The sequence below is a fragment of the Thrips palmi genome, unplaced genomic scaffold (genome assembly GCF_012932325.1).
Source record: "Thrips palmi isolate BJ-2018 unplaced genomic scaffold, TpBJ-2018v1 HiC_scaffold_18, whole genome shotgun sequence".
Taxonomy (NCBI): domain Eukaryota; kingdom Metazoa; phylum Arthropoda; class Insecta; order Thysanoptera; family Thripidae; genus Thrips; species Thrips palmi.
The window spans coordinates 5,362,294-5,383,049 of record NW_023144627.1 but is presented as its reverse complement, the minus strand read 5'-3'; the positions used below and the strand labels follow the sequence as shown (position 1 = coordinate 5,383,049).

The 20,756-nt window shown below is 52.2% G+C and overlaps 1 protein-coding gene across 1 annotated transcript in view; it reads left to right on the top strand.

The window, feature by feature from the left end:
- Positions 1–6,245: 6,245 nt before the first annotated feature.
- Positions 6,246–20,756, top strand: part of LOC117644643 — a 61,508-nt gene continuing 46,997 nt past the window's right edge. The window contains exons 1-5 of the mRNA XM_034384254.1: positions 6,246–6,914; positions 7,004–8,204; positions 8,355–9,149; positions 9,265–9,271; positions 9,328–9,358. Of these exons, the coding sequence (XP_034240145.1) occupies positions 6,246–6,914; positions 7,004–8,204; positions 8,355–9,149; positions 9,265–9,271; positions 9,328–9,358 (2,703 nt within the window). The remainder of the gene's footprint in view (positions 6,915–7,003; positions 8,205–8,354; positions 9,150–9,264; positions 9,272–9,327; positions 9,359–20,756) is intronic.

The window sequence follows — 20,756 nt, the reverse complement described above, 5'->3', positions numbered from 1 at the left end:
TCTCTCTCTCTCTCTCTCTCTCTCTCTCTCTCTCTCTCTCTCCCCTCTTTCTCTCTCTCCGTGGGGCTGGGGGATGTCAGACAGGCGGCTCGTACTGTACAGTGCAGTACACGCGGTACACGTGGTTCGCCACTGGGAGGTGTCGGACCGGAAACGACGGTGTGCTACATCGCGGGGTTGCTGGGGAAAGGAAACGGAGCACGCGCACGTCGCGTGGCCGAGGTCGTTGAGGCGTCGGACGCCGACCTCGGGGACCGCGGTTCAACTCCCGGTGCATATAGTCTTTTTTTATGATCAGCTCTTGAGTCGAGGCTCTGCACAAGCTTTAAAAATTACGAAGTATTTTGATGAGCGTATGTACAGTGCAAACTATTTGTTCCTTTTTCAAAGAAATTTTCCTTGTGAGCTTATGTTTCGAGGGGGAAACGACTTCGGTTATCCGATGTACAGCAAATTGGTTATCCGCTATCCGGATAACCAGAAATTTGGAAGTAATCCGGGGAAATTCTGAGGTAATCCGGGGTAATCCGGGGACATTCTGAGGTAATCCGGGGTAATCCAATAGTAATCCTGGAAATTTTTCGATGTAATCCGGAGGTAATCCGCGGGTTATCCGGGGTTATCCCTATCCGATGTACACAAAATTTCTCAGTCGTTTCCCCCTCGTTATGTTTGCTCAAAACGGTTCCATTTTTACTATGTAAAGCCGACAGTAGTTTGTTTGGTTTTTAGGGTCCGGATAGTGTAGGTTGTCACACAGGCCAAGGAGATTTCACTGTGAATTTTGGTGTACAAATCCAATGTATTTCAGTCGAACTCCGATGAACTTCGGGCAAAAACAACTGAATTTTGAGAAGAATTTCGACGAATTGCGATGAATTGCAATGAATTTCAGTACATTTCAAACGTTTGAAGAATTTTGGGGTACAAATTTTGTCTAGAGTTATTTTTTCTTGGCACAGGCATACAGGCATGCACGTGGCCGCGCTAGGAGGTGTCAACCCACCCGTAGGAGCAGCCAATCACTCTCTCTCTCTCTCTCTCTCTCTCTCTCTCTCTCTCTCTCTCTCTCTCTCTCTCTCTCTCACTGCTGGCCGCAGGATTGATCCGTCCCTCTCAAGACGTCCTTAGGCCTGACCAGGCCGCACTGGCCCGGGCCAGGCCTGGCTGGGCTCGGCAGGGCGCTGGAGGCAGAGCGGGCCCACATGTTGGGGCAGGCACCCTCAGTCCGCCCCCGCCGCCCCCACCCCGCCGCCCCCACCGCGCCGCAAGGGTTGAAACGGGGTTAGGAGGCTGCGACCACCCTGGACCGCCACCCCCCGCCCCGGCCTCAGTCTCTCTCGCGCGGGGGGTCGGCGCCGGGCGCGAGAGCGAGAGAGCGAGAGACAGAGGCAGAGAGAGAGAGAGAGAGAGAGAGAGAGAGAGAGAGAGGGGAGAGAGAGAGAGCGAGCGAGAGAGAGAGAGAGAGAGAGAGAGAGAGAGAGAGAGAGAGACGCGCAGCACCACTGTGGCGGATGGATCGATCATCCGAACGCAGGGGTGGGGGGCGCTGGAGGAGGGGGAAGGGGGACTCAGACAACCCACCCCATCGCCGCTGCTGTGCTGTTGCTGCCGAGGCTGCGCGATTGTGTGCGTGTACGTGTGTGTGTGTGTGTTGGTGCACGCGTGTGTGTGTGGGGGGGGGAGCTGCGCCGCACGCCTCGGACCCACACTCGTCTCTCGTATTATTGGGTCGCATTTTGCAGCCGACACGCCGGTGAACACAATGGGCGGCAAAGCCTGCACTCTGATTCCGAGCGTCGTCGCTCTGTCTCTCTCGCACTCATGGGGCGTGCCTATGGGTGCGAGAGAGACAGAGCGACGACTCCTGCCGGGCGGCAAGTCGCGGAGGCACTCGAGGGCGAATTCCATTAACGCGACCGACACTCGCGTCTAATGACAAACCGATTAATCACCGGGTATTATTCATACCTGCGGCTCCGCGAGGCCCAATCAATTGGGGGCTCATTTCGCTTCATTCAGCTTCATTACGTTACATTGATTTCGGAGATTTTTCATCGACTTTGGCCCCTCTCTGCCGTGCCAGGGCTTGTGCCAGGGTGCTCGCGCCTGCCCTATCTTTAATGTACGCTTGAGGGGCGGGTTCGCGACCCATCTGCCCCTCGGCCCCCATTCCCCCTCCCCTCCCCCTTTCCCCCTCCCCCTTTCCCCCTCCCCCTTACATTCTACCCCCTCCCCTTCATCCCCTTCATCCCCAACAAAAGCCCTTATTGTCTTTAATGAGTTCCACTCGATGCAGAGAGTACGCGCACTTCACTTGGAGAGGCCTGACCTGCATGCCGGACATCGAAATCAGCGAACGCATACACACACGCACACACACACACACACACACACACACACACACTCACACTCACGCACACACACACACACACACACAGACACACACCCACGCACACGCAGCCCCATCACACTGCAACGCAGTACCACTGAACGCCAATCGGGACCCATATTTAACGAGAACGGGGAAAAGAACATCACGAACGGGTGAACGACAGGCAACACCCGAGGGTACAGAATTCCCATTCCACCCAAAAACGAGCACAGACACGAACACATGCAACCACGCGTGTAACCGCAGACACACACACACACACCGCGCGCGCGCGCGCGAGAGAGAGAGCGGGGGGGGGCCGGGATCACGATCCAACGGATGGCCTGGCGGCTCACGCGAGACACGGGGATTCAATCAGATGGACCGAGGGATGCCCGCTCCTCTCTCTCTCTCTCTCTCTCTCTCCTTCCCCCCCCCCCCCCCCGGACTGCTGTCTTTCGACAAGGACAGAACACACACTTGGGGCCGGGCGCGGCCGCGCGGCCGGGCATCGGGAAGGAAGGGGCACAGATCAAGTTGACAGATGGGTCCCCACGCGCCGGCCCGACCCTATCGTCGAGTGTGCGTGTGCGTGTGTGTGTGTGTGTGTGTGTGTGCGTGCGTGTGTGTGTGCGTGCGTGTGTGCGTGATGGAGACGCGCGGGATGAGTGCGGGCAAATACACGACACTGCTAAAGACGGCGGGGCGTCGTCGAGAGACACGCTTTCGCCGCTTTTGCCCGCAGGCCCCCCGAATCCTCTCGCTCCGAGTTCCACTCTCCGCGACGCCGCCTGCTCCGCTCTGCTCCCGACAAACGCCTGGGAGGTAGACCCCCGTGCCCCTTGCAGTCCCTTGGGAGGGTCGGGGAGGGAGGGGAGGGGGAGGAGAGAGGAGAGGGGAGGGGAAGAGAGGAGGGGGAGGAGCACTGGGAATTTCGAGCCGAGCACTTTCACACCACCAGCCAATGTCCCCCCCACGCCCTACCTCACCCTCAGGGGGCTCCTCTCTCTCTCTCTCTCTCTCTCTCTCTCTCTCTCTCTCTCTCTCTCTCTCTCTCTCTCTCACCCCTCGCCCCTCCCCGTTTTGATAACAATTTCGGACGGGCACGGATCGAGTGACAGGGAGACGGCCAAGCAGGCCAAGCTTCATCTGTCCGACCGGTCTGACGGTCTGACCCATACAACGCTAATCTGACTCGCATTTCCGGCCTGCCAGAGTGGAAGGGACGCAGGGCCGGAACCAGGCGGAACGGCCAGGGGGGAGGGAGGGAGAGGGAGAGGGAGAGAGAGAGAGAGAAAGAGAGAGAGAGAAAGAGAGAGAGAGGGAGAGAGAGAGAGAGAGAGAGAGAGGGAGAGAGAGAGAGAGGAGGGGGGATAGATGAGGGAGAGGGTGATCGGTCGAGAAACCGGGTGTGCGAAATGTGGGCTAGCGAAACTCGGCCCGGGAAACTCATCAAAAATGACTGGTGGTGATCGTAACTCTTCGTACGGCATTGAATCACTTTCGGCCGGTTTATAGTTTGTCTCGCCAAGACGGTGCCGGGGCCAGAGCCCCGCCAGGGCCCCGCCAGGGCCCCGCCAGGAAGGAACCCCCGGACCCCCCGTATCAAAGCGACATCGGCGCAGTTCGGAACAACTTTACCGGCAACAGTGACAACCTAAGCTTCGGGGCAGGCGGGGAGGGCTGGCCTGCCGAATCCTGAAGGCTTCTCTCTCTCTATCTCTCTCTCTCTCTCGCTCAGCGCGACGGCTTGGATACGTCTCGCAAAGGTGACGGATTCGGCGGGGACGCTGCGACGGTCCTTACTCTGGGACTGGGCGGGGCCCGCGGCGCACTCGCCTCTCTCTCTCTCTCTCTCTCTCTCTCTCTCTCTCTCTCTCTCTCTCTCTCTCTCTCTCACGCGAGACGCCCCACGAGCGCGAGAGAGCGCTCGCAATCCAGCCGCCTGCACAACTGCACAATAATGAAAGACCGTGGGGGCAACGAGAGGCCCCGCCGAGCCACCGCCGCGACCCCCTCCCCTCCTGCTCTCCCCCCTCCCTTCCCTCCCCTCCCCCCCTTTCCTCCCCCCTCCCCTCCCCTCCTCCTCCCTCCCCACACTGCGGAGTGCCGGAGTGGCGGAGTGGCGCGCAACAGAAAAATAATTCGTCGGAGGCGGCGCCGCGGCGGGACAGTCGCCGGGGGATGCGCCTCCGCCCCAACAAACGCCCTCGCCGTTACTTCGTTAGCGAATGGAATTCACGCCGCCAATCGCGTCTCTCACGTTGTACCCTAAATAAACTTGGAGCGGCCCCACAGTGGGCCAGAAGACCGGTGGAGGCGGCCATAACTATCGACGCCTTTTGAGCTCCAGAGTCGCTGAATGGGACTCGAATCGAGCGTATGACCCCACCAATGGATCCCTCGTTCGGAGAGCAATCCATTGGTGTGGTCACCCGTTCGGTTCGAGGCCCCTTTAGCGACTGTCGGACAGGTTGGCCAACTGCATACTGATTCCAAGAGTCGTGACCGTTGCTCTGTCTCTCTTACACCTACTCGGGGCGCCCCAAGAGTGCGAGGGAGACAGAGCGACGAAAACGACCCTCGGAATCAGTCTGCTGCTACACACGAGGCCTCGCCGCCACACTATTAATACGTGCTTTGCGCGGGCCTGCTGAGGCCTGGTTAGGCCTGGTTAGTGCGGCGAGCCGAGCTCTGTGCGCGTACCCAACGCCCTGCGCGAAGGGGCATATGTCTCTCTCGCACCGCAGGGCGCACAGTGGGCCAGAGGACCGGTGGAGGCGGCTGAAAACTCTAGACGCGTTTTGAGCTCCAGAGCCGCTGAACAGGACTCGAACCGAACGTCCCTGGGTGAGGCGCCCATGGGCGATCCATGGGCGGTCCATGGGAAATTGAAAGCGGATATCTATGGACAGTCCATGGACGGCCCATGGACGGCCCATGGAGGGTCCACACTGGCTGCATATTGCTCTGGCAAAGTCCTCCCACTATTAAGCAGTCTTTCCAAGTCAGAATAACATGGTGGGCTCTACATGAACTTTTCACGCTTCACTCAATTCTAAATTCAGATTTTGTTTCGGACTAACGGTTCAAAAGTTAAAAGGACTTTGTGAAAATTACTTGGAGACTTAGATGCACGAGGAAGTCATTGTCAATTGGCCGTCCATGGACCGTCTGAGGATGACCATTGGTTGTCCATTTGTAATGGATGACCCATGGGCCAACCATGGATTGTCCATGGCCTGTCCACGGATCGACCATGGTCACCCCTTCACGACCATAGGCACCAATGGATTCACCATGGGTGTCTAAGGTTGCAGTATGGACGGACCATTGGTCGCCCATGGGCGCCTCACCCAGGGGTGTGACCCCACCAATGGATTCCTCGTTCGGAGAGCAATCCATTGGTGGGGTCACACGTTCGGTTCGAGTCCCATTAAGCTACTCTGGAGCTCAAAACGCGTCTAGAGTTTTGGCCGCCTCCACGGACTACTGGCCCACTGTGGGGCGCCACCGCCGTTGGTTAGGCCTGCGGCGACCGCCTGCTGAAACTACTGCAGACTGATTCCGAGAGTCGTTTCCGTCTCTCTCGCACCCATAGGGGACGCCCCATGAGTGCGAGAGAGACAGAGCAACCCGAAATCAGTCTGGTGGCTGACCCATTGACTGACGTTAAATTTCGTTGATTTCATCTCCAGTAACCTACCCAAACCAAAGTCGATTCCCCCCCCCCCTCGTCTGATGGAAAACTGTTTGCTAGGAAAGGTGAAAACTCTCCAGTTGTGAAGATTGTGACGGAGGAAAACCTCGAAGCAATAAGGTAATTTGTCTCCTTGGTGTTGCACTTGTGTAATACAACTGGAAAAATAAAATGGCTATGAATACGGACTTTGTTGTGGACGATTGGAATATTAATGATGTTTTAGAAGTTTCAACATGTGAAGAATGGATAGGTGAAAAGGAGACTGAGGGTGATTTGTGCATTGTACATTTAAACATAAGAACGATTCATAAGTACTGGGATCAACTATGTATACTACTGGATAAAGTATTGGAAAAGATAGATATCATAGTTCTTAGTGAGACTAGAATAAGAAATAGTTTTGAAAAGTATGTGCTACATCACTTTAGCAGTATAAATGTTATCAGAAGTAATTGTGAAGGTGGTGGTCTATCGGTGTTTGTAAGAGACACTCTCTCTTCTAGACAAATCAGTGTAACCCCGAAAAATTTTGAGGGAATTTGTGTGGAAGTATGTGATGGGAGAGGACGACAAGCAACAATATTGGCTGTGTATAGACCCCCCTATGGTAAGACAGCGGACTTTGTGGATGAAATAGATGATCTACTGCAAGCGGAAAAGTGGAAAAATACTGTAATAATAGGAGACATAAATATTAATATTCTGCAGGAAGGTAAAATCACAAGTGATTATATAGATATGTTATTAAGTAATAAAATCAGGCACTGTATTAACAAATGTACCAGAGAGGAATATGCTGGAAACCATTTAAGTGAAACCTGTATTGATCATATTGCGGTAAGTGTTAACTATAAAAATGTGTATCCTGCAATAATAAAATGTAAAATAGTGATCACTATATGGTAGGAGCTCTGCTCTCTTTTCAGAATAATAAAAATAAATGTGAGGAAGATGGAAAAAGTGAAAACAAAATGAAGAACATACTTGTAAAAAAGAGGTGGAAGGAAAACTTAAATAGTGTCAAAAATAATATGACGGAAAGTCCAAGTGAAAATTATTTAGAACTTAGAGAGGCATTTTCGTCTGCTACCATAAGGGTTAAAATGAAGGAGAGAAAAGTAAATGGACATGTAAGAAAACCTTGGATAACTGATGAGATTGTTCGCTTAATGCATGAGAGAGATAAAGCCTTCAAAAGATGGAAAGTGTCCTCGAAAGAAAGCTACTTAAAAAGACTGGAGCTGAGACAAGTTTATCAGGGTCTCAGAAATAAAATAATTTACTCTATTAAAAGAAGCAAGGAAAGATATATGGAGGAGCAATTTGAAAAATGTAAAAATGATATTAAGGCTACTTGGAAACTGGTAAACTCTGTATTAAATAACAAAGTGAGTGAAAATATTGACAACATAATTACAAAAAATTTTGCGGGTATCTTAGAAATAGAAACGGTTGCCAATAACTTTGTCAATACTTTCAAAGATCAGGTTGAGTGTATTATGCATGAATGTCCGACACTCTTGCTGAAGAATGCAACTGACAGAATAACCAACTCTTTCTTTTTACCAGAAGCAACAATAGAGGATGTGATAAAAATTATTCTGACTTTAAAAGAAAAATCTCCTGGTGATGATGGAATTAAGGTATCACACCTAAGTGACAATATCGAACTAGTTGCTCCAATATTACAAAACATAATCAATAACTCAATAAAAAAAGGAATTTTCTGCGATGAAATCAAAATTGCCACAATCAGGCCTATTTATAAAACTGGATCACCCTGTGAATATAGTAATTATAGACCAGTCTCCATTTTATCAACTATAAGCAAGGCAATTGAGCTATATATGTATACACATTTATTCTCATACCTCAAAAAGTACAAAGTGATTGATGAACACCAATATGCGTATCAGAAGGGAAAGAGTACCATTGATCTGTTACAAAATTTCTCTGACATAGTAAATGAGTCCTTGGATAAAGGTATGCATGTTGTTGTAATGTTTGTGGATTTGTCTAAGGCTTTTGATTCCATTAGTCATGAAAAATTATTGAAAAGCTTAGAAAATATTGGGGTGAGAGGAGAAGCGTACAAACTGTTTAAAAGTTATCTGGAAAACAGAATGTGTAAGGTAAGTGTGGCAGGAGTTGACAGCTGCTGTGTAAAACTTAAGTATGGTGTACCACAAGGCAGTTTTCTTGGTCCCCTGCTGTACTTGATTTATATAAACGATCTAAAAAGGTGTTTTAAAAAATGTAAATATTTTGTGTATGCAGATGATACTGTTATAATTTCTGTACACAAAAACTTAGATATAGCTGAGGCAAGACTGCAGGAGGAGTTTACTGAGTACCAAAAATGGTGTCATGATAAGAATCTCATAATGAATGGAACAAAGACTAAAGTAATGCATATATCCACTCCTTATATTGCAAGAAGAGATCTTAACCTAAGATTTCATTCTATTGAGTGTATACACAGTAATATTGCAAATTGCACCTGCAAAATGAATATTGAAATGGTGGAGTCAGTGAAGTATTTAGGGTTGATAGTTGATAAACACCTAAACTGGAAAAGCCATGTTAAAATGCTAAGAGGGAAGTTGAGGTGTTGCCTGTATAAATTATCACAATTAAGTAACTGCTCCCCACATAACATAGTAAACATGGCTTATACAGCCCTCTTTGAATCAGTCATGAGTTATGGGCTTGAAGTGTGGGGATCTGCCTCGGATACAAACTTGCTCCCCATTAAATCATTACAGCAGAGAGCTGTAAAGATTGTGAAGAAAAAGCAAAGAGTTCCATTACCAAATACTATTTTAACATTAGAGAATTTGTACAAATTAAAAGTTTTAAAAAGAAATTATTTTAAGAAAGAGTTTAGAAATATAGTACAACATAGATACTTAACAAGAAATGAGAGTTTCCAATATAAGATAGGTATGAATAAGTATGGTGATAGACTGACAGAGGTGGTCGTGCCAAAAATACTAAATAAGATGCCAATAGATTTAAGGAATATAAATAGTCAAAGTGCCATGAAAACAAAATTAAAACAATATTTTTTAAGTACAAACAATTGAAAAATCTAAATAACAAAAAGAAAGGTGGAGTTTAAATTGTAAAAGACTTTTTTGTTTGTAAAAGATTTTTGTTTGTTTGTTTTTATTGTTTGTTATGACAGAAAGACAGTAAATCCACCCCTGACAAGCAGTCATGCTTAGGGGTTGTCTTTTTCTATTTTTAGGCAGTTTATTACTATGTTAATGTTTCTATCTGTAAGTGCCTTGTTTAAGTTTTTCTTAATAAATACGAATTGAATTGAATTGAATTGAAATTGTCTGTCTGTCTGTCTGTCTGTTTGTCTGTCTGTCTGTCTGTCTGTCTGTCTGTCTGTCTGTCTGACTGTCTTCTTCTCTCTTCTTTTATCGCGAGAGAGCGAAAGTGAGGGCAACGCAGCGCAGGGCCGTTTCTCATTAAACCCGACGGCACCCGAACGCCGCGGTCATTCAAAACTTTGGCAGCACCAACATAAAAACGAAAGGAAATGAATCCCACACCGCGAGGAGGAGGAGGGGAGAGAGGGGGTGGGGGAAGAAAGAGAGGGAGAGAGAGAGGCAGACGGACAGACAGACGGGCAGACAGGCAGGCAGACAGACAGACAGACAGAGACACACTGTGGCAAAAAATGGAAAACTCTGTAAATCAGTGATAATTCTCCATACCCAGAACCCAACATTTTCCATACCTTGTGTCAATCTTCTCCGTAAACGTACCGTAATTTTCTCTGCGGATTCCAAGCAGTGAAAGGGAGAGGTAGTGGAAAGGAACGAATAACCAAGGGAAACTGGGACTCGAGGGGGAGGGGGTGGGGAAGAGGTAATGAGAAGGGTGCCGGTGTGAAACCAGAGCAGTGTATGTCACGTGCCACGCAGAGAGAGAGAGAGAGAGAGAGAGAGAGGAGAGAGAGAGAGAGAGAGAGAGAGAGAGAGAGAGAGAGAGAGAGAGAGAGCGAGAAAGAGAGAGAGCGAGAAAGAGAGAGAGCGAGAGAGAGAGCAAGAGAGGGAGCGAGAGAGAGCGAGAAGGTGAAAAGGGGACGGGGGTTGGTGCGCGCTGCGCTTTCGTACGGACCAGCAGGCACCACGGGTGAGCGGAATGGTGCTGGATTCTGCGTTCGAGCTTAAAGCCGGTTAGCTCGGCACAGCGCCGCGTGTGCGAGTCGGCGCGGCACGGCACGGCATGGCACGGCACGGCACGGCACCACGCAGCATAGCACGGCGACACGGCACGGCACGGTGAAACTGCTGGCCACCGGCGGTGGGTGGGTCCGTAGCCGGGCATGTGACGGTCCCCTTCTAACTGTTTTCTCAGCAAACTTTGCTCCAGAAGGAAAGGAGAGAAAAAAGTTGGTCTAATATGTTTCCTGACAAAAAAGGTCATAATAATGAAAGTGACCGAGGCAAAGTGCAAAGGAGGTTTTCTTGTTGGCTCAGGTTGGCGAAATCTTTGCCCAGCCGCGGGCAGCTGGTGTCCGACCGTGGCCGCCTTGGCTCCGCCTTGGCTCGCAGCGGAACTCAAGTTTTGGTGGGAGGGGCGGGCGCACAGTGGGCCAGAAGACCAGTGGAGCCGGCCAAAATCCCGGACGCGTTTTGAGCTCCAGAGTCGCTAAAAGGCACTCGAATCGAACGTGTGACCCCACCAATGGATTGCTCTCCAAACGAGGAATCCATTGGTGGGGTCACACGTTCGGTTGGTTCGGTTCGAGTCCTGATTGGCGACTCAGCAGCTCAAAACGCGTCGAGAGTTTCAGCCGCTCGCGCCGGTCTTCTGACCCACTGCAAAAGCGCACAGCGCGGTCCGTTCGTCTTGTATTATTGAAACTCGCGCCGCGAAAGGTAGAGAGACCGTCACTCTGACGTCACAGATAAAAAGTTGGCAAACGAGTGCTTTTTCCGGCGTCGCATTTTCGATGCATCCGGTCAGCAATGGCTGATCTACAGAGCGCTTGGGTACAAAGTCCGATCTACAGAGCGCTCGTCTACAATGACCGATCTACACGGAACCATTTTGAAAAGACCGATCTGTATTTCAAAGCTTTATTGCTACCTCTGTCAATCCTAAAGTACGACTTGTAAAATTTCGGAACATTCTGTATTAGAAAATATGCTAAGCATACTTCGATAAAAAGGGTTTAAAAACAAAATTTTGGACGTTGTATTTTAACTTTGACAGAGAGGGAAAAAATAGCTTTGAAAAACAGATCGGTCTTTTCAAAATGGTTCTATGTAGATCAGTCATTGTAGACGAGCGCTCTGTAGATCGGACTTTGTACCCAAGCGCTATGTAGATCGGCCATTGCTGACCGGATGCATCGTTTTGCCGTTTTTCCATCCGGGCCCCTGCCGCCGCCCTTTGAACAGACGTCAGCGCGACACCCGCTGTTTGGCGGAGCGCGGCTTTTTGCGGCGGTGTGTACAAAGAGCCCTCTGGCACCGCGGACCTTTTACCGGGACGGTCGCCCGACGCGCCCAGCCAGCCAGGCAGGCAGGCAGCCAGTCACCAAACAGAAACAAATGACTGCGCGGGTCACGCCGTGCCTCACGCCGTGCGCCTACACCGTGAGCCGCACGGCGCGTCGCGCTTTCATGCTGCGCGTCCCTCAATTAGGGTCCTTGCAGTGACGAAGGGCCGCGTGAAAAAGGGGCAGGAGGAGGGGCAGAGGGATTGGAAGGGGAGGGTAAGGAAGGGGAGGAAGGAGAGCAGTAGCGGAGAGAGAGGACGAGGAGGACGAGGACGAGGAGGACGAGGACGAGGACGAGGAGGACGAGGACGAGGAGGACGAGGACGAGGACGAGGACGACGAGGACGAGGAGGACGAGGACGACGAGGACGAGGAGGACGAGGACGAGGAGGACGAGGACGAGGAGGACGAGGACGAGGAGGACGAGGACGAGGAGGACGAGGACGAGGAGGACGAGGACGAGGAGGACGAGGACGAGGAGGACGAGGACGAGGAGGACGAGGACGAGGAGGACGAGGACGAGGAGGACGAGGAGGAGGACGAAGAGGAAGACGAAAAGGACGACGAGGAGGACGACGAGGAGGACGACGAGGAGGACGACGAGGAGGACGACGAGGAGGACGAGGAGGACGACGAGGAGGAGGAGAATGACGACGACGAGGAGGAGGACGACGAGGACGAAGAGGATAAGAACTAGGAGGATGAGGAAGAGGAGGACGTGAACCAGAAGGAAGGGAGAAGAAGAAGAGAGAAGAGGCAGAGATAAAAGGAAAGGAGTGCGGACCGGGCGGACGCCTGTGGAAGCCAGGGTAGGCCGCCCGGCCGCCAGGGCAGCGGTGGGGTGGCCTATGCGCTGGTTCGCAGGCGCTAGCCCGCGCTAGCCGCTGTGGCCCACTGTCCGTCCGTCTGCCTGTCGTCCCTGTCCGTCCGTCCCTCTGTGCCTGTCTGCGGTCTAATTGCTGGGAGGCATTGCCACGTCGGGACACGTGGCGAGAGAGAGAGAGAGAGAGAGAGAGAGAGAGAGAGAGAGAGAGAGAGAGAGAGAGAGAGAGAGAGAGAGAGAGAGAGAGAGAGAGAGAGGGAGGACGGCTCGACACGGCGCGGCCGACCTCAACTCGATGTTCGTGGGCTGAAAGTTGTCCGCTAGTCAGATCATTTCCACTTGCACGAACCCAACTTTTTTGCCTTTTGCCCCGCTTTTCACCGTCTTGCGTCTTGGAGGAACAAGAATGTCCAGAGAATACATTGGCGGCTCGAGCGACTCGGCGACTCGCGCACAATGGCCGAGTTTGAAGTTCGGTCGGCATGGCGACGAGTCTCGTCCGCGTGGCTCCGCGGGCCGTCGCTCTGCCTCTCTCGCACCCCTGCGGGCCTCCGGGACGCCCCGTGAGTGCGAGAGAGACAGAGCGACGCGACGCCGCGGCGTGGAATCAGACTGCTGCTCGGCTAGTCCGCTTAATTCGTGTCATTAAGCGCCTCGAGGGCGCAACGCGCAGCAACGCGCTGCTTTCTAATCAGAGCCTCGAGAAGAGGGGGAGGGGGCGAAAAGAGGGGGGCGAAAAGAGGGGGGCGGAGCCCCCAAAAGGAGGGGGATGGATCCCCACAAAAGGGGGGCGGGTGGAACCCCCAAAGTGAATCCCGAAAAGAGGGGCGTCACCCTCCAAAAGAGGGGAGGGGGTATGGTACCCGCAAAATAAGGGAAGAGGGTATAGAACCCCAAAAAAGAGGGGAGGGGGTATTGAACCTCCAAAAGGAGGGGAGGGGGTATGAAACCCCCAAAAGGAGGGGATGGGGTATGGAACCCCCAGAATGAGGAGAGGGGGTATGGAACCCCCAAAAGAGGGGAGGCCGTATGGAACCCCCAAATAGAGGGGAGAGGTGGAACCCCCAAGGAAGGGAGGGCGTGGAGGTCCCAAAAAGAGGGGAGGGGTTGGAACCCCCACAAAAAGGGAGGGGTGGAACTCCTCAAAAGAGGAGGGGGGGCTCCACACGTTGAAACCAATTCTTGCAGTCACCGGTTATCATTGTAGGACTGGCTGGTTCGACTCGCCGAATGGACGTTAACTTGATTGGCTCCAACGCGCGTCCTCGTCCATGCCTCGTCCTTCCCTGCAGACTGATGCCGGGAGTCGTTTCCGTCGCTCTGTCTCTTTCGCGCCTAAGCGCGACGCCCCATGAGTGCGAGAGAGACAGAGCGACGAAAACGACTCTCGGAATCAGTCTGCTGGGAGTGTCAGGGGGAGATGGAGGAGGAGGGGGATGGAAGTGTAGGGGAGGGGGAAGGGGAGAGTCTGGATTATAGGGCATTGGGTGGGGGGGGGGGGGTCTGCCGGTGTGGGTGACGCGGCCTGCTTATGCAGTGTCTCCCCTTTTACAATTTCAATCAGGCCTAATGCTGTCAGCAGGTGTGGGAATCGCCCGCGGCCGAACTGCCGAGCGGAAGGGAGGGGAGGGGAGGGGCGAGAAGGGGGAGGGAGGGGGGAGAGGGGGGGGGGGCTGGCTGTTCGGTCAGTAGGCACTCTCAGTAGATTACGGCCAAACCTGTCGGAGTCTCCGCCACCGGGGGGATGAAGCGGAGGGGAGGGGGATGCAAAATAATGGGTTTAGCGCAAGGGGATTCAACTCCGCATTGCTGTGCTGCGATGTCGGTTGCGAGTTGTACGTCGGTAACCGCATTGTGCCTACACTGCCCCCTGTCCGCCCATCAGGCACAACGGTCCCAAGCCGAAGTTTATCCTCTGATTCGCTTAGAGGTGGCTTCGGCTCCCAGTGTTGCCACACAAGTGCGCGAAAATTCCAACGACACACCAGCGTCGACACGGTCGCCAACCTCAGCCTGACAGGCACACTGTAAATGTCTTAAGGGTGAAAGGCTGCACCCACATATTATGGTGGAGATTTTCTCCATAATACCAACGAAATTCATCAAAATATCTATGAGGTACGGCGAATTCTCAACGGTGTATATCTTCTTTGCTGCCGAGGACTTCCCTAGCAGACAGGTTGAAGTTGGCAACCCTTTTGACACAGGTGCATCGTGGGGAATTTTTGCCAACTAGTGTGGCAACACTCAGCTTCAAGCATTTCCACCGCCAAGAGCATTTTCCTACCGAGGACATTCTTCCCGCGAGAGCACTCACCGACCGGCTCCAGGGCAACCCACTCACGGGAGAAACGGTGCAAACGGGGGCAGACCGACTAGACGCTCTTTCCACAATTTTCCAGCAGCTTGTTTTAGCAGTAGTGCGCTAGCTCTTGGCAGTGTGCTTCCCACCCCCGAGGACTTTGCCCCTCTTGGCTGGCCCCCATCCGGTCCGAAGCAACGTCCCCGACGGCCACGGCACGGCACGCCATGGCACGGCACGGCTAGGCACGCCACGCCGCGCCACGCCACGGCAAGGCCATCCATTACCACACTGTTGAGCTGTGGGTCCACTCTGCGGCTGCAGCCAGGCCGTCCGAGCCGCGCCGCGCCACGCCGGAGGCTGGTTCACCGCGTCGCCGCGTCCCGCCGGGGCGGCGCTGGCGTCGTTTGCGGTCGCTGATGACAACAGGGACTCGCACTCGCAGCCGATCGGCGGGGCGTTAAGAACGTCGAGGGGCGCTGCACAGTGGGCCAGAAGGCCGGTGGGGGCGGACAAAACTCTAGAAGCGTTTTGAGCTCCAGAGTCGCTAAAAGGGACTCGAACCGAACGTGTGACCCCACCAATATCACTGTAAAAAAAATTCTCGTAAAATAACGAAATTTTTTGGGGTAATTTTCTTTTACGAACTGTTTGTAATTTTACAAAAACGTCGTTTATATACGACACATGTCGTATATTTTCGAAATGTTTTCGGCCCATTGTCAAGATTTTCAGCTTCAACAAGCGTGCTGTAAAAAATCTTCCAAAAAATATTTTTTTTCTTCGTAACAACAACTGTTTCAGTTCAAAAAGTTTACGAAATGTTTTCACATATAAACGACAACTTCGCAAAAGAAAATTACCCAAAAAATTTTCGTTGTTTTTGGACAATATTTCGTAAGGCCTCACTGAATTTAACATTTCGTAGTGATATTGCCTGTAAATTCGCCAATTTGGGAAGATTTCCCCCTCTTTACGAAGTGATTTTGTAGGATTACGATACATTTTGTGATGATTTTGTATAATTGCGATACATTTTGTAAATTGACAAAACAATAACCTTTTTTTATGAAACATATCGTGTAGTAATATTTCGTAAATTCACGATATTTTTTTACAGTGATGGATTTTTTTCCGAACGAGGAATCCATTGGTGGGGTCACACGTTCGGTTCGAGGCCTGTTTAGCGACTCTGGAGCTCAAAACGCGTCTGGAGTTTGACCCGTCTCCACCGGTCTTCTGGCCCACTGTGCGCTGCCGTCGAACCAGTGCGGCCACCATTAGAATAACCCGCAGCAGACAGATTCCGAGAGTCGTTTTTCGTCGCTCTGTCTCTGTCACACTCACTCAAGGGGCGCCCCCTGTAGGTGCGAGAGAGACAGAGCGACGAAAACGACTCTCGGAATCAGTCTGCTGGGCCGAGGTTTCGGACTGAAATCGAAATCCCCTCCAAGAGTTCGTCCACGTATTTGGTAACGCCGTGGTATAGCTCTGTCCTTGTTGCAACGGACGGGAAGTGAGTGAGTGAGTGAGAGAGAGAGAGAGAGAGAGAGAGAGAGAGAGAGAGAGAGAGTCGTTACGTAATTTGAGGACGACCCTCAAGACGCCAAATACTCCTCTACTTGCACAGTAGAGCTTCGCGGCTTCGCGTCTCTCGGCACACAAAGGGAAGCCGTGGCGAAGGCGAAGGGCATTCAAAAGGTGGCCCCCGGGGGGGGGGGTAGTTTGGGAAGAGGGAAAAAGTGGTTTCCAACTCGTGGGGCTGTCCTTCGATACAGAACAAACTACCTTTCGCGAGGGGCGTTACCGCTACAATAACAGTCGAGAAAGGGAAAAAAAATATTGACGTGGAGTCGAACCGCGGCCGCGGCGATGAGAAAACGGTCACCCAACCCACTTGGCCAGACCGCCTATCCATCTGAGGGACACATTCTAAAGTTCCTATGGATGCCTGCATCCGTAAGTGTCAAGCATACAGTGATTGACCATTGTAATCCCTTTCTTAAAAAATAATTTTTGGTTCCTTGAAAGTGTGGACTGGTGTGACAGACTACATGGCTCCGTACTGATAGACCTGCCAGTGTGATTGTACTTTCAGACAATTTTATCCGTACAAAAGTTCTAAACTAGTCAAGATGCTTATCATCCCTAATGCAGCAAGAAAAGTGCGTTATACAGAAATATTCTATCTGTAATAAAAGGGGATCATTATTGTCTCTGGCTTACGGAAACATGGCAGATCCATGAAGGGTGTGACTCATGACTCATGCATAAGTACTCTAAAGTGCGGTTATTGCTCTGTTGCCACGTCCCCCCCGCCGAGGCTCGGACAAGGCGGTGGACATCAAAATGTCGTCACGGTTTTGGCTGAGCGAAAAACCACGTGGGACGCATTCTTAAGTAGCGCGGACTGGAGACAGTGAGAAGGAGGGAGACAGAGAGAGAGGGGGGGGGGGGAGTGAGGGAGACAGAGAGGGGGGAGGGGAGAGAAAAGGGCTGAAGGACTGTGGGGAAACTCGGTGGAGGAATGGAAAGGTGTGAGAAAAGAAGACCGTTCCACAGTGTGCCAGAAGACCGGTGGAGGCGGCCGACATCCCGGACGCGTTTTGAGCTCCAGAGTCGCTAAATGGGACTCGAACCGAACGTGTGACCCCACCAATGGATTCCTCGTTCGGAGAGCAGCCCGTTGGTGGGGTCACACGTTCGGTTCAAGTCCCATTCAGCGACTCTGGAGCTAAAAACGCGTCAGGAGTTTTGTCCGCCTCCGCCGGTCTTCTGGCCCACTGTGCGTTCTTCCCCGTTCCGAAATAAGAAAGGCTCCACGAGGAAGCAATGGCCCGTTGACACACCGCGACCTGGACCACGCACTGCCGCCGCCTCACGGCGCGCCGAGGCGCCGAGGCGCCAAGCGGGGTGGAGTGTCACGGTGTCATTCGCAGGAAATGTAAGATCGCGCCGACTGATGCAGCGCGAGCAGCGCCAACAGAAATTGGCCCCGGAGCGCCAACAGTGCGAACGGAGCGAGCGGGGCGAACGCGCCCAACGCGTGCATCCAGAAGCAGAGCGAGCGGAGCAAGCAGAGTCGGCAACTCGGAAAGAGGGAGGGAATCATTGGGCAAGATGAGGCGGGGAACTTTAGCGAGTTCACCTTCAACTAGAAACTGACGGCCGGGAGAGAGAGAGAGAGAGAGAGAGAGAGAGAGAGAGAGAGAGAGAGAGAGAGAGAGAGAGAGAGGGGAGGGAGGGAGGGGGGGGAGGGAGGGAGGGAGGGAGGGAGGGAGAGAAAGAGAGACTGCCCAGACCGGCGTCAAGCTGGATGCCTACCTGTCAGGCGATACGGGAGAGGATTTCCAGTAATATTAGTTACCCCTTCCCTCTCCACCCTTCCCCGCCACCCCGCGAACCGCAGCCAGTCACCCCGCGCCGCGCCGCGGGAGGAAGAGAGGCGGAGAGATGAGAAAATTCGCGTTGACGGTTGACAGGGTTCACAGACTTGCGGGCCGGCCCGGCCGAGGGCCCAGCCGGCTGATTCGGGCTGACAGGTCAAGTGTCTGCTCGGGCCGCACAGTGGGCCAGAAGACCGGCGAAGGCGGACAAAATTCTAGACGCGTTTTGAGCTCTAGGGTCACTAAACAGGATTCGAACCGAACGTGTGACCCCACCAATGGATACCTCGTCCGGAGAGCAATCCATTGGTGGGGTCACACGTTCGGTTCGACTCCCATTTAGCGACTCTGGAGCTCCAAACGCGTCTGGAGTTTTGGCCCTCCACCGGTCTTCTGGCCCACTGTGGGGCGCTGCAGCGCACCGCGGGGATGGGACGCCCGAATGGTCCGAACTGGGCGCGCGGAATGGTGGGCAAAAACAAAAAAATCCGCGCATGCATCACAACGATGCATGTCCGTTTTATTTCATTTTAATACTTTTTTTCGCGTCCTTTTTTATTGCATATTTTAAACATACAGTACACGTTTTAGCTTTCCTGTGCGACATTTTTTTTTTGTGCGTCCCCGAATTTTTTATTCCGGCTTTTTCGGAAACGATTTAATGAGGTATCGCGCGGCTTTTTCGCGACGGGTTGGACAGTGGGCCAGGAAGACTGGTGGAGGCGGCTAAAATTCTAGACGCGTTGTGAGCTCGAGAGTCGCTGATTGGGACTCGTACCGATCGCGTGACCCCACCAATGGATTGCTCTTCGAACGAGGAGTCCATTGGTGGGGTCACACGTTCGGTTCGAGTCCCGTTTAGCGACTCTGGAGCTCAAAACGCGTCTAGAATTTCGGCCGCCTCCATCGGTCTTCTGGCCTTATGTGGGTTTTCCGCGCGGCAAAATATCCACACGTGCCTCGTGGAAATAAACACGAAGCAAGGCGAAGATTGGGAAAGACAGAAAACAAAGTGGGAGGAACAGACGGAATCCAATGGCAGACAAAAGGGCAGAGTGGAGCAGAATCGACGTTCAATAACCAGAGAGACGAAAAGGCAGGGAAACGAAATCCGATGAATGGTGTACACGAACACGCGCACATACACACATGCAGGAATGCATGCATGCATGCGCACGCCACACAGACACACACACACACACACACACACACACACACACACACACACACACACACACACACACACACACACACACACACACAGTTAAAAAAAAATTCTTAAAATTCAGACTAAATAGTCAAAAGCAGATTTTCATAACGTTGGTCTGAACATTCAGAGTAAGAATTGCTCTGAAAAATAAGACTGTGAAAATCTGAAATTTTTGACTTCGTTAGTCTGATAATTTAGACAAGAGAATAGTCTGAAAATTCAGACCGCAAAATTTTTTAATCGTAAGAGCTTCCGAAATCAAAATTTTCTTCGTCGGTCTAATCAGTAAACCTTTCCTCTGAGAGAATGGCGCCCCGAACTGTACCGAAACTTGGTACTGCCACTGCGACTCGAACCCCGGACCTCCGGGTTACGAGGCAGCCACCTTATCCACTAAGCCGTGTGGCGCTTGTGGGCTCCAAGGAGCGTCGAGCTGAGTACATGCTGCGACTCGGCGCAGCCGTCCGACAGGGGTCCTGACGGTCCATACCGAAGTTACTCATCGGTTTTCAAGTAATCCACATACCATTATTAAATGTTGTGTTTGACGACATGATTTTGACTTCAGAAATACAGAGATTACAAATTGTATTCAGACCAGGTGATAAAAAATTTGGACTGCGGTCTGAATCTACAAGAAAGACCAAGGATTTCTGAAAACTAAGAGCATCAATTGTGAATTTTCATCTCCTCGGTCTTAAAACGCATTTCAGACCGTGCAACCCAAAAAATTTATACTAAAAGTCTGAACTTTCAGACTTGAGTCTGAATTCCCATTTCAGAGTAGGAAGTCTGAAAAAAATGGTCTGAATTTTCAGACTTTTTTTAACAGTGCACACACGCACACACACACACAAGAACACATACACAGACGCCACCCCGTACCTCACAACACATTCCTCTGCAGCCAAGCCAGAAAGGAAAGGTGTCCTTTCTATTGTTCTGCGTGCTAGACACTCCCGAGGCCGTATTTTCGATCGTATAGAAGATTGACTTTACGACTGTTCATTATTGAACAGTTGGGGAGATATGGTGAAGTGGAGGTAGTGCTGCCGACGGCGGTGACCGGGTCGGAGCTGGGTGACATCGCTCGTTGATGGGGAGCGCGTTTTGGCCGAGTATCACAACTTTCACGGGGGGCGAACTAGCTGGAACTAGTGGACCCTCCCCCGGGGAGCGCGCGGCCTGGGGGACGAGGCACATCGTGGTCCCGCCGGACGGCTCGGCGGGCTGGCCCAACCAACCAGCAACCTCCAGGGCCCCGAAGCAGAGCCTGGAGGTAGGCACACCGGAGCACAGTGGGCCAGAAGACCGGTGGAGGCGGACAAAACTCTAGACGCGTTTTGAGCTCCAGAGTCGCTAAATGGGACTCGAACCGAACGTGTGACCCCACCAATGGACTGCTATCCGAACGAGGAATCCATTGGTGGGGTC